The 13,064-nt window shown below is 41.3% G+C and overlaps 1 protein-coding gene across 1 annotated transcript in view; it reads left to right on the forward strand.

Moving 5' to 3' along the window:
• The window catches only part of neb (nebulin), a 361,674-nt gene that overhangs the window by 216,094 nt on the left and 132,516 nt on the right, over positions 1-13,064 (forward strand). Inside the window, exons 85-94 of the mRNA XM_068036260.1 lie at positions 835-939; positions 4,641-4,739; positions 5,469-5,570; positions 7,521-7,628; positions 8,115-8,426; positions 8,773-8,877; positions 8,989-9,093; positions 9,277-9,381; positions 9,573-9,680; positions 9,783-9,896. Coding sequence (XP_067892361.1) covers positions 835-939; positions 4,641-4,739; positions 5,469-5,570; positions 7,521-7,628; positions 8,115-8,426; positions 8,773-8,877; positions 8,989-9,093; positions 9,277-9,381; positions 9,573-9,680; positions 9,783-9,896 — 1,263 coding nt within the window. The remainder of the gene's footprint in view (positions 1-834; positions 940-4,640; positions 4,740-5,468; positions 5,571-7,520; positions 7,629-8,114; positions 8,427-8,772; positions 8,878-8,988; positions 9,094-9,276; positions 9,382-9,572; positions 9,681-9,782; positions 9,897-13,064) is intronic.

Raw genomic sequence — 13,064 nt, forward strand, 5'->3', positions numbered from 1 at the left:
TTTTGATCTCAGTTGGATTTTGAGCAGACATTAACTTGACATCAGATTTGTTCTGATGGGACGGGGAGAAAACTGAACAGTGAGTCAACTCTTCTTGCCCTTTCTGGATGAGAAACAGCATTGCCAGAAGCCTGGAATCCCTTGGGCTGGATTTTAACATCCAAAACCAGAGAGTTGAGGCTGGCTCATAGGTTACAATTTTAAAAATCTTAAACCTGCCTCCAACCCGCCCACTTCTGTGTTTAACGGAGGCAACGCCCACTCCCAGAAGACGAGTTGGCGTGTTAATGAGGTTGACAGCCTCTGATTTAACCTGTTTTACGGGGAAACCCAGGAGCAGATGAGAGGCGCCGACAGCTTTGTGGCATAGGAGTGCTTCTCACCCTTGGAACTTGCCGCAACACCACCTTCATCATACAAAGGCTCTTGGGGTCAGGTATTGGAAATGCCTCCAACCTCCAGGGTCATTGACTGAACCTATCTGCTCCTCCCGCCTGATCCAGAGTCCCCCTAGCCCGATTGGAGACCAAGTATGTCAATCTGGCTGACTTTCCAGTGGGGAACCTGTCAAGGACAAAAGACACATGCTGTGGAGTTAAAACCTGACTTCCAGGTTTCCCATCTGAAACTCTCCCTTCTCACACCCTCTAACCCCCACCCACACCCACAACTTACATAACCCCCCCCACCTTAATATCCAGTCTTCCTGTTTTGAAAATAGAATACAGTATAGGGGAACCTAAGCGAAAAAAGTAATTTGTTTAAATGATATGGGGTATTCATAAATTTTTAATAACAGATAAGAATTAATAATTTACTCGTAATTTAATACAGGTTAATTACAAATCGGATATGGAATGGATGCGTGGAATTGGATGGATTCCAACAGATTCCGTAGATGTTAAGAAAGTAAAGTATGCCCAGGATATTTTAAGTGAGGTAAGAGATCTTTTTCCTTATGTGATCAGCAGCATAAGATAATGCCCAAAGAATGACAAAGAAGCTGTGTTCACTTTGATAAAGTGCTCACTGACACACATGCCCATGATTCAAATGGATATTTCCATGTACATTTTATATGGATCTGCCGTGGATATGTCCATATATATCCAAAATGTATGAATGTAATTTTCAGCCTCGCCTCTTAGATGGTAAACTGGCAAAGTTTACTCACACGGCCATTATAGATCTGGCAGATTTACATTTCGATTGCAATCAGTGGCAGCTTCTTTATAGGGTGGGCAATCCGCCAGTATGCCACCCAAGTGGCAAAGGTGGAAATTACCCCCAAGTATCCTTACAGCACTTAAATACAAAATGACTACTCCTTGCCAGAATTTATCAAACTGAGTTGATAATCGTTTGCTCGCATTACCTTCTATGTGTGTGCATATGATGTGCTGCAGAAAGCATCCACATTTGTATTTTTGGAGTTTTAATGGTTCAGTAGGTTATGCCCAATTTCAGAGTGTTTTAAATAAAAACCTAAAGATCTATTAGCATTGGCAGCTTGTTATTATATCACTGAATCGATCCTATATTGAAACCACACTTGGAGAACTGTGCATAATTCTGGTGTTCATATTGTGAATCGGATATAGCAGCAATGGCGAAGGTGCAAAAAAAAAAGAGCACAAGGATGATATCAGAACTAAGGATATACTTATCAGGAAACACTGAACATCCTGGGGCTCTTTTCTCTCAAAGAGAGAAGGCTGAGATTTGATCTGATAGAGATCTTTAAGATAATGGAAGGGCTTGACAGGGTAGACATAGAAAAAATGTTTCTACTTGTGTGCAAGTCCAAAACTAGAGGTCGTTGCTATAAGATAGCCACTAATAAAGCCAATTGGGAATTCAGGAGAAACATCCATAACCAAACAATGATAAGAATTTGGAACTTGCTGCCACATGGAGTACTGGGGAGGTGGTGGCATAGTAGTAATGTCACTGGACTAGTAATCCAGAGCCCAAGCTAATGCTCTGGGGGCATGAATTTGTCACCCCACCCCCCACAGCAGATGGTGAAATTTGAATTCAGTTAATAAATTTGGAATTAAAAGCTAGTCTAATGATGACCAGGAAAACATTGTTGATTGTTGTAAAAACCCATCTGGTTCGTTAATGTCCTTTAGGGAAGGAAATCTGCTGTCCTTGCCTGGTCTGGCCTACATGTGACTCCAGGCCCACAGCAATGTGGTTGACTCTTAAAATGCCCTCTGAAATAGCCTAGTAAGCCACTCAGTTCAAGGGCAATTAGGGATGGGCAATAAATGCTGGCCTAGACAGCGACACCCACATCCCACAAAAAAAAGTGGTTATGTGAAATAATTTGGATAGATTTAAGGCGAAGCTAGATAAGTACAGCAGGGAGAATGGAATAGAAGAATATGCTGATAAGGTTGGATGAAGTAGGGTGGGAGGAGGTTCACAGGGAGCTGGTGCCGAGAACGTCCGTAACCCGGGTAGCTGAGATGTCTTTGGGGCTTCCCTCTGAAGATGATGATTCTGTCTGAAAAGAGTCTCTCTGGTGCTTCACAATGTAACATTAACCTGATCACCAGTTGAGTTATCCACAAAAAGCAGGAGCCAAATTTGTTCCCTCCCTGCATCCAACCCTCCACAGCCTCATTATAGGCTAGTGAGGCTAGATATACCCTCGCTGCAATGAATGAACACCATCATTCCCAGGGAGCAGAGGGAGAAGGCCATTCAGTCCTCAAGCCTGTTCTACCATTCCATCTACCTGACCTATAATCCCCAACAGCAATCTACCTCGGCACCAACATAGGCCAGCGGGGCCAAATGTCCTGTTTCTGTCCTGTATTCAACAACAACTTATATTTATACAACGCCGTGAATGCAATAAAATGTCCAAAGGTGCTTCACAGGAGAATTTTGAAAGAAGACACTGAGCCACATAAGGAGATATTAGGTCAGATGACCAAAATATTTGTCAAGCAGATTGTTTTTAAGGAGTATCTTAAAGGAGGAAAGTGAGGTACAGAGGCAGAGAGGCAAAGGGAGGGAATTCCAGAGCTTAGGGCCTCGGCAACTGAAGGTTCAGCCATCAGTGGTGGAGCAGTTAAAGTCAGGGATGCTTAAGAGGCCAGAATTAAATGAGTGCAGATATCTGAGAGTTGTGGGGTTGCAGGAGATTAACAGAGAGGGAGGTTGAAGCCAAGGTGGGATTTTAAAGCAAGGATGAGAATTTTAAAATCAAGACATTGCTTGATTGGGAGCCAATGTAATTCAACAAGCTCAAGTGTGATGGGTGAATGGAACTGGTGTGAGTTAAGACATGGGCAGCAGAGTTTTGCATGACCTCACATTTACGGAGGGTAGAATGTAGCAGACCAGCCAGGAGCACATTGGAATATTCAAGTCTAAAGGTAATAAAGGCATGAATGAGGATTTCGACAGCAGATGAGCAGAAACAGGGATGAAATCAGGCAATGTTACAAAGATGGAAGTAGACAGTCTTACTGATGGCATGGTCATGTGGTCAGTACTTCATCTCAGGGTCAAATATGACACCAAGGTTGTGAACAGACTCGTTTAGTCTCAGATTGTCACCAGGAAGAGGGATAGAGTCAGTGACCAGGAAACGGAGTTTGGAGCAGGGACCAAAAACAATGGTTTCAGTCTTCCCAATATTTAATGGAAGGAGATTTCTCTTATCCAGCACTGGATTTTGGACAGCCAGTCTGATAATTTAACAACAGTGGAGGTGTCAAGAGAGGTGGTGGTGAGTTAGAGTTTGATGTCATCAGCGTACATGTGAAAACTAACGCTGTGCTTTTGGATGATGTCACCGAGGGCAGCATGTAGATAAGGAATAGAAGGGGCCAAGGATAGATCCTTGGGGGGCACCAGAGGTAACAGTGCAAGAGTGGGAAGAGAAACCTTTGCAGTTGGTACTCTGGCTACAATTAATTAGATAAGAATGGAACCATGTGAGAGAATTCCCACCCAGCTGGATGATGGTGGAGAAGCATTGGAGGAGGATAATGTGGTCAACATTATCAAAGAGTTGCAGATAGGTCAAGAAGGACAAGGAGGGATAGTTTACCTTCGACACAGTCACATAGGATGTCATTTGTGACTTTAAAATCCATTTTAGTACTGTAGCAGGGGCGAAAACCTGATTGAAGGGATTCAAGCATAGAGTTCTGGGAAGGATTGGCATGGATTTACACTCAATGTAACACGATGTATCTCAATGTAGGTATGTACGCGCAGTTGTCTACATGTTCTTAGGGTTGCCATTTGAGGACATGGCCAAACAAAGGTCAAGCATCTGCCAGAGGGAAGGACAAAGGTTAAACAGGAAAGTCACAGCCATGCTCACTTAGCTATGTAATGCTATTAACAGAGACCTGGCAACAGGCCAGTTGTCCACATATTTGAAGCTGCATGGGCAAGTCCTAAATAAGGAGAGAAAACAATTAAAAACTCTGTGAATAGGTAGGGCAACATCCATACAGAGAATTGAAATAAACTGCAGAATGGAAGAGGCTGTGAGCTTAAAAGTAGAAAGGTGGTTCACTGCATCATACTTACACTAATTTTGTACTAACAGAGGAAAATATTGCCCCTATTCTTTCATTTAACAATTTCTACTGTCATATCTTCCACAGAGAAGTTACCGCACAAAAGCAGATAGTCTCCAGTTTACACCAGTGACTGATAGAATTGATTACGTTGCAGCTAAACAGAGTGGTGACATCCTGAATGATGTGAGTATATTTTTTACTGGCTTGGATCATGTTATTTTTCCTCTGCTGTAACATACAAACATATGAATTAAGAGCAGGAATAGACCACTCGGCCCTTCGAGCCTGCTCCATTATTCAACAAGATCATGGCTGATCTGATCGTAACCTCAACTCCACATTCCCACCACTTTTCACCCCCTTGCTTATCAAGAATCTATCTACCTCTGCCTTAAAAATATTCAAAGACTCTGCTTCCACTGCCTTTTGAGGAAGAGAGTTCCAAAGACTCACGACTCTCAGAGAAAAAATTCTCCTTATCTCTGTCTTAAATGGGCGACCCCTTATTTTTAAACAGTGTCCCCTGTTCTAGATTCTCTCACAAGAGGAAACATCCTTTCCACATCCAGCCTGTCAAGACCCCTCAGGATCTTATGTTTCAATCAAGTCGCCTCTTACTCTTCTAAACTCCAGCGGATACAAGCCTAGACTATCCAATCTTAGATAATATGCTTCCTTTTTATTCATCCTACCAAAATTGACCATTTCAATTTTCCCACATTATACTCCAATTGTTAGATCTTTGCCCACTCACTTAACCTCTATCCCTTTGTAGCCTCCTTATGTCTCCTTCACAATTTACTTTCCTACCTGTCTTTGTGTTCATCAGCAAATTTTGCAACCATACCTTCAGTCCCTTCATCCACGTCCTTTTGCTGTTGTTTCTCATAAGTCTTTCCTTTCAATGTTTAGATCAAATACCGTGAAGCATGGCATGCTTGCAAGACAAAGTACACGCTGGTGGATTCACCAACAATGGTTGCGGCACGGGATGCAGCTCGAAACCTTAGTGAGGTAAGTACCACAGAGAAATATAAAGTTTTATATTGGACCCCACTGTGTTTGTCTCTCAAATAGATTGAGCTACTTGGTGCCTTTCAGTATTTTAAAACTATCCACATTACGAACATCAGTAATTGTGGGCTGAATTTTACCAGCCTCTCAACGCGGTGGGTCGCGGTGGGTGGGGCCCGTAAAATTCTGCCGGGAGAGGCCCGCCTCAACCCCCATAAACTACCAGCGGTGGTTGTGGGGGGGGGGTACCTCGGTGCAGTCAGATGCGGCTGCCGCCCCCTGAGTTTAAATATATACTTATATTAACATAATACTCAAATAGATCCCCTTCAGAATTTTCAAAATTATAGATGTCTTCAGAAAAGGTTTTTTTTTATAAAAGATTCATTTGTTATAAAATCTAACAATCAAAAATACCTGTTATCAGCTTACGTAACCAAGAGCTAGATGTTATTTTAAGATGTAACTATGACAAACACTTAGCTGTTAAGCATATGGAGCGACATGAGTGTGGCATGTATAATACAAGGAAGTTTCCTGTTTAGAAGGGGTAGAAAGCTATAGGTTTAGTAGCGGTGCAGAAGGAACTTAAAATTCAGATGTTGGAGATCTTAACCTACATCTAATCGACAAGGGGGGAATTTCTTTGTATGGGGGGAAAATGAGATGAATGCCAATTTTACCTTGTAAATATTACTTCCTGAGAATGCAATTTGGTTAATCGGAAAACAATCATTCATATTTAATCAGAGAACAATCATTCATATTACATAGAATTTACAGCATAAAAACAGACCATTTGGCTCAACAGGTCTGTGTCAGTATTTATGCTCCACGCAAGCCTTCTCCCTACTTCATGTATCAATACATCCTTCCATTCTTTTCTCCTTCATGTAGTTTTCTTGCTTCCCCTTAAATGCCATTCACCTCAACTCCTCCATATGGTAGTAAGTTCCATATTCTAACCACTCCAAGGATAAAGAAGCTTCTCCTGAGTTCCTTGATAGATATATTCATGACTATCTTATATTTATTACCCCTAGTGTTGGATTCCCCGCATGATGCACCTGGAATAATGATTCCCAAAAACTTATCAAACAACTCCCAAACCCTTAAGCTTCATCAGTGTGAAAGGCATTCATCAATATTTGTGTTAAATGCTTAATGGAAATTGGCCAATTCCCATTTCATTTACAAGACTTTGCACATCGTGAACAACAAAGAAAAATGACGCTGACTGACTTTTTACAAATATGTGTAATGAGTTTTTATTCCTTTACTATTAACAAAATTGTATTCTTAGGAATAGCATATATCACAGCATCAGCTGCAGAATGAGAGAGGAGTCATGATACTTTATGAATCTCTCGTTTTGCTGTAATACTGACAAGCTCCAGAGATTTATAGTACTGATTTCAGACTAACTGGCTGGTTCTTGTTGACAAGCTGATGAATGTAATAAAAAAACAAATTAATTCTGCATCATCTGACCTCAGCTAGAGAATCTGTAGGGAAACCACAATTGACATTAAGGCTACATGATTTTCAAAATCAAGCACCAGCCTGGTCGCCCCTGCTTTCCTACGTTATGAACTTGATAAAGCTCCAAAGACATCAAATAGTTTGGATCGTGGCATTAAGGTCAAAACATGTATTTTAATTAATCTCTATGGCCAAGATAAAACAGATCAGAAATGTTGTAGATATGTTTGCTGCCGTTTAATAGTTTAACACCAGGTAATTTGAACACATCATTTCCGTTTGCTCCCACTGCTTAAAGCTTTTTGTTGACACCAACATTCTAAAAACACTATTCTGATTCATTAGAACACTGGTTCTAAGGAAAGTCCTAACACAAGTATTCCATCTTTGGCAGGTTAACTATGAACTTATCAGGACTGAACAGTATCATCTTTTCTCTGATACTTGCATTGTGTTCCCTCCATTTAGAAATTATACAAGGATGGATGGGAGAAGCTGAAAGCCACTGGTTACCAAATGACAGTTGATGCAGTGCCAATCAGTCATGCCAAGACATCACAAAACATACAGAGTGAGGTGGGTCTTGTTCAAAATATTATCACTATCAGTTAATTACCTGATTACACAGATATTTCGGTAACGAGTTGTATAATTTTTGTTAAAAAGATGTTCTGTTAAAAATTTCCAAGGAGCAGGATCCCCGTCCCATTAAAGATGGGGATCCCGCCTCCAAGAGCTGCTGGCCAATCAGAGGGCCGGCAGCTTAGCAGTATGGTGAGATGATTAACCTGTTGCACCATGATTTCTGGCCAAGGTCACAACCTTGTTCGGATCTTTGAGAGACATGTCCAGTGTAATTGCCTTTCTCTGTTCTTAGAATTCCCAGGCTGTGATAATCTACATATTAATAAGTAATAAATACTACCAGTAAACTGGTGACGCCTGCTTTACAAATTATTCATGGTTATTATTTATCCCATGAATGTAAATTGGCTTCCACTTCTCATTTTCTAATCTAATTGTTCTTCAACTAACTGGTTATACCTCATTGTTTTTTGCCAGCTGAAATATAAAGCTGAATATGCCAAGCAACTTGGCCACCACCTTGGATGCCGTGACATTCACGATTACCCCAAGATGGTTTGGTCCAGGCATATAGGCAAGATGCAGAGTGACAGGGAGTACAAGAAGGAATTTGAGAAAACTAAGAGCAAGATCAACATCCCAGTGGACATGTTGGACATCCTGTTGGCCAAGAAATTCCAGACCCTGGTCAGTGAGATTGACTACAGACATTACCTGCATGAGTGGACCTGTCTGCCAGACCAGAATGATGTGATCCAGGCAAAGAAGGCCTATGATTTGCAGAGTGATGTGAGTATTAATATTCTTCCATTTAGTTTGTTTTCCCCTCCAATTTTTAATGATTCATGTGGGGCTCTAGCATTCCTCTGGTACCTTGGCAATGTGCTTTGGGCATCGACACAGCCTCTGTTAATCCTGCCTTTTGGGCCTGCTATTTGGCAGTAGTGAAAATTGACCCAATCTGGTGCTCCTTTATCTTTCTGTCACATCAGCCATTGTACCATTAGTCTAATAGCCACACCAAGTACCTGCTGAATAGGGCAATGAGAGTATGATTCAAAACCAGAAAGTATCTCAACATTCTTGCCTTTTTGAACTTTACCATTGTGCTCAAATGTTATTCTTTTCTTTTTAGTTTGTGTACAAGTCAGATCTTGAATGGGTACGTGGTTGTGGCTGGATTCCCTTGGATTCAGTTGAACATCAAAAGGTGAAAAACGCACAGGCAATATTAAATGAAGTAAGTATAGCCTTTCCTGTAGGTTTTGGTGGCTCGTTGTTCTTTTAGAGTTTCTCTCTCTTTCATTTGCATAAAATCTTTGGTGTCTTCTGCCTCTTTGCTCATTTTCAGAAAGCATATAAAGAAAATGCTGTTGCCAACTTTGCCAAGTTTACCTCAATTACTGACACACCGGATGTGATACTGGCCAAGATAAATTCAAACAACGTGAGTGATGTAAGTATCTCTTTGCATTTTATTATGAATACCTAATGCATTTCATAATGCAGTTCAGAAGAGCAGCCCAACATCAGAGGAGCAGGGATGTTCTCACAAGTTTGTTTCCATGTTCTTTAGATGTTGGAGCTGCTGTTTTAATGCCTTGATTTTAATAAGGTCACTGATTTTATTTTTTATTAGTTGAAGTACAAAGAGACATTTAACCTTGAGAAGGGCAAGTATATTGGTGCTGCTGACACACCCACACTGGCTCATTCAAGGGAAATGGCAAAACATTTTAGTCAGGTGAGCTTTGATATGTTTTATTTTGAAAATATGACTGAATGGTTGCAGATTATTTTGCTGCTTTTTAATTTTTTGCACAATGTAATTAGTGCTATCAAGGATTAAGCTTTTCATGTATTGATTCAGTTGTTATCCAACTTTATTGTTTTTGGCTTGATCTCTCTATGCTATAATGCATTTATACCTAACAGAAATTTTATAAGGGCGACTGGGAGAGCAGAAAAGCTATAGGATACACCTTGCCTCCAGACTATCTTCCTCTGGTTGTTGCTAAGCATGCTGACAACGTAAACAGTAATGTAAGTAAAGACTAATTCTCTCTTCCTTAGCATTTTTTTTTTGACAGTGGCATTCATTCAGCAGGCGCATTAACTAATTTCAACATAAATTTGATTTTCCAGCTGAAATACAAAGAACTGTATGAAAAGCTCAAGGGACATTACTTGGCTGGAGGAGATATCAAGGACTTCCCTGCTATAATCCAAGCAATGGCTATGGATAAAATGAGGAACATGGTATGTGCCATTTTGACATTGTTAACCTGTTTAGTAATCGAATTATCATTCTGCTATGTTCTCTCATCCAGTGTTTCATTCTTTTAAAAACACAAATACTAAAACCCCCACTGCAAGCTCAGCTGCTATAACACCCTTAATTTTTGTTAGGTCAGGATATTAAGTGACATAGAACCAAACCTGGTTAAAATACAGAGTTAAGTTAAGATGAATGATCTAATTGAATGAGGTACCAGGCTCAAGAGGCTGAATGGCCTATTCTTGTTCTTACGTTCCTATGATCTAAGCAATTATTTCTCTAGTCATTGTGGGGCTTTCATTATAGAGCCATAAGGCTGGATTTTACCAGCCCCCCCGACGTCGGGGGTTGTGGCAGGGTCGCCCAGAAAATGGCTCTGGGAGAGGCCCGCCACAGGCCTTGATGCTGTGAGGCCCGGCCCCCTATTACCGGCACGGCGAGGCCTCATGGTGGCCCCTGCGCCGCATGGTGGCGGCATTGCAATTGGAATATGTAAATATATTTATACTAATGAATTAAATACTTACCCGCTTCAGAGATCCAAGATGGAACACTGGTTGAGATGGGGGACCAGGTAAGTTTTCAAGATGCGGGGGAGAGGGATTAAATGTTATTGATTGGTCTAGGGGGTGGTGTGAAGAGGTAAAGTTCATAGTTTATTCACTTTGGTGGGGGGGGGGGAAGGTTGGGAACACAAGGTAAGTTTTTTTGTGAGGGAGAGGACAAGTAATAAATTTGATGGTAATAGGGGTGTGGTTTCGAGTGGGTCGGGATAACATTATTTAATTTTTATCATTCATGTTTCTTTAAAAATTGAAATTAAATTGAAGGGCGGGAAGCCCTTTAAGAATGGCATCGGCACCTGCGCAATGGTGCCTAACGCGTTGCCGGGGACAGACAGCCTGCCTCCTCCACATCATAGGGGTGGGGGTGGGGGGGGGCGGGTAGGGGCGGTCCACCCCAGCAATTTAAATGAGCCGCAATGCTGAATATCGCAGCGACTCCACGACGCCTGGTCTGCGTGGGCGCACTGCCATCTTTGCTCGGCACTGAGCTTGTAAAATGCAGCCCATAGAGTCATTTAGAGCACAGAAGGAGGTCATTCGGCCAGTGCCAGCTCTTACAGTCAGCAGATGAATTCAGACATTACTTAAAAATACAGATGAGAAAAATAAAGTGAGCTTTTCAACCAATTATCTAGTTTCCAAGAGAAATCTCAAGTGCCTTTGACCTTGAATATGACACAAGCATTTGTGCGTTTCATGAAAGTTCCGTGAAAATATTGCTGTATTTGAAGATTGCATTGTCCAGTATTTCTTGTTTTTATACTATAATTGCAAGATTATGTGGGGACTACAGATGAAACAGCAAACATTCGTATTGCCATATGATAATTGTGGTGGGAATTCAGAACATCCATACTTTAGACTAATGCTGCAATATTCTATTATCTTAGCCAAGGTCACAAAGCAGCTTATAAGAGCTACTAAAAGAGATTATGAAAGGAAACTTGCAAGGGACATCAAAATCAATAAGAAGAAATTTTATAGTTACATAAAGGGAAAACGGATAGTCAAGAGCAATGTAGGCCCACTAAAAGCTGAAAATGGCGATATTGCTATTGATAATGGGGAAATGGCAGACATGTTGAACAATTACTTTGCCTCAGTACTTACAGTTGAAAAAGAGAATAACTTGCCGGACGTCCTGAAAAATTTAATAGCCGATAGGGGACAGGGACTTCATACAATTAACGTAAGTAAAACATCAGTACCAAGGAAATTAATGGAACTAAAGAGTGAGAAATCCCCAGGACCTGACGGTCCGAGGGTATTAAAGGAAGTAGGGGAGCACATTGTAGATGCCCTAACTATAGACTTTGAGTTCCCTCGATTTAGGAGTGGTCCCTTTGGATTGGAAAGTTGCACATGTCACTCCACTTTTTAAGAAGGGTGAAAGGTGGAACCAAGGAAATTACAGACCAGTTAGCCTGACATCTGTGGTGGGCAAGTTGCTGGAGTCTATAATAAAGGATAGGGTGACTGAACACCTAGAAAAATTTCAGTTAATCAGGGACAGCCAGCATGGATTCATGACGGGAAGGTCATGCCTGACAAATCTCATTTAAATTTTTGAAGAGGTGACTAAGGTAGCCGACAGGGGAATGTCTATGGTTGTTATTTATATGGACTTCCAGAAGGCATTTTATAAAGTCCCGCATAAGAGACTGTTAACTAAGGTAGAAGCCCATGGAGTTGAGGGCAAATTATTGACATGGTTAGGACGTTGGTTGAGTGGTAGGTGACAGAGAGTGGGGATAATGGGTAAGTACTCCGATTTGCAGGATGTGACCAGTGGTGTCCTGCAGGGATCTGTGTTGGGGCCTCAATTATTCACATTATTCATTAATGACTTGGATGATGGTATAGTAAGTCATATATCCAAATTTGCTGGTAATACAAAGTTAGGCGGCATTGTCGACAGTCCAGATGACAGCATAAAATTGCAAAGAGATACTGACAGACTAGGTGAGTGGGCAAAACTGTGGCAGATGGATTTCAATGTGGGCAAGTGTGAGATTATTCATTTTGGACCAAAAAAGGATAGAGCAGGGTACTTTCTAAATGGGAAAAGGTTAAGTACAGTGGATGTCCAAAGAGACTTGGGGGTTCAGGTGCATAGATCTTTAAAATGCCAGGAGCAAGTACAGAAAATAATCAAAAAGGCTAATGGAATGCTTGCCTTTCAATCTAAAGAATTGGACTATAAAGACACAGAGGTTATGCTGCAACTGTGCAAAGCCCTGGTTCGACCCCACTTGGAGTACTGTGAGCTGTTCTGGGCACCACACCTTAGGAAGGATATATTGGCCTTGGAGGGAGTGCAACGTAGGTTTATAAGAATGATACCTGGACTACAGGGGTTAGGTTACGAGGAGAGATTACACAAATTAGGCCTGTTTTCGCTCGAATTTAGAAGGTTAAGGGGTGATCTGATTGAAGTCTTCAAGATATTAACAGGAAAAGACAGGCTAGATAAAGATAAACTATTTCCACTGGTTGAAGATTCTAAAACTAGGGGGTATAGTCTAAAAATTAGGACCAGACCATTCAGGAGAGATGTTAGGAAGCACTTCTTCACACAAAGGG

Source organism: Heterodontus francisci, chromosome 7, assembly GCF_036365525.1.
Source record: "Heterodontus francisci isolate sHetFra1 chromosome 7, sHetFra1.hap1, whole genome shotgun sequence".
Taxonomy (NCBI): Eukaryota; Metazoa; Chordata; class Chondrichthyes; order Heterodontiformes; family Heterodontidae; genus Heterodontus; species Heterodontus francisci.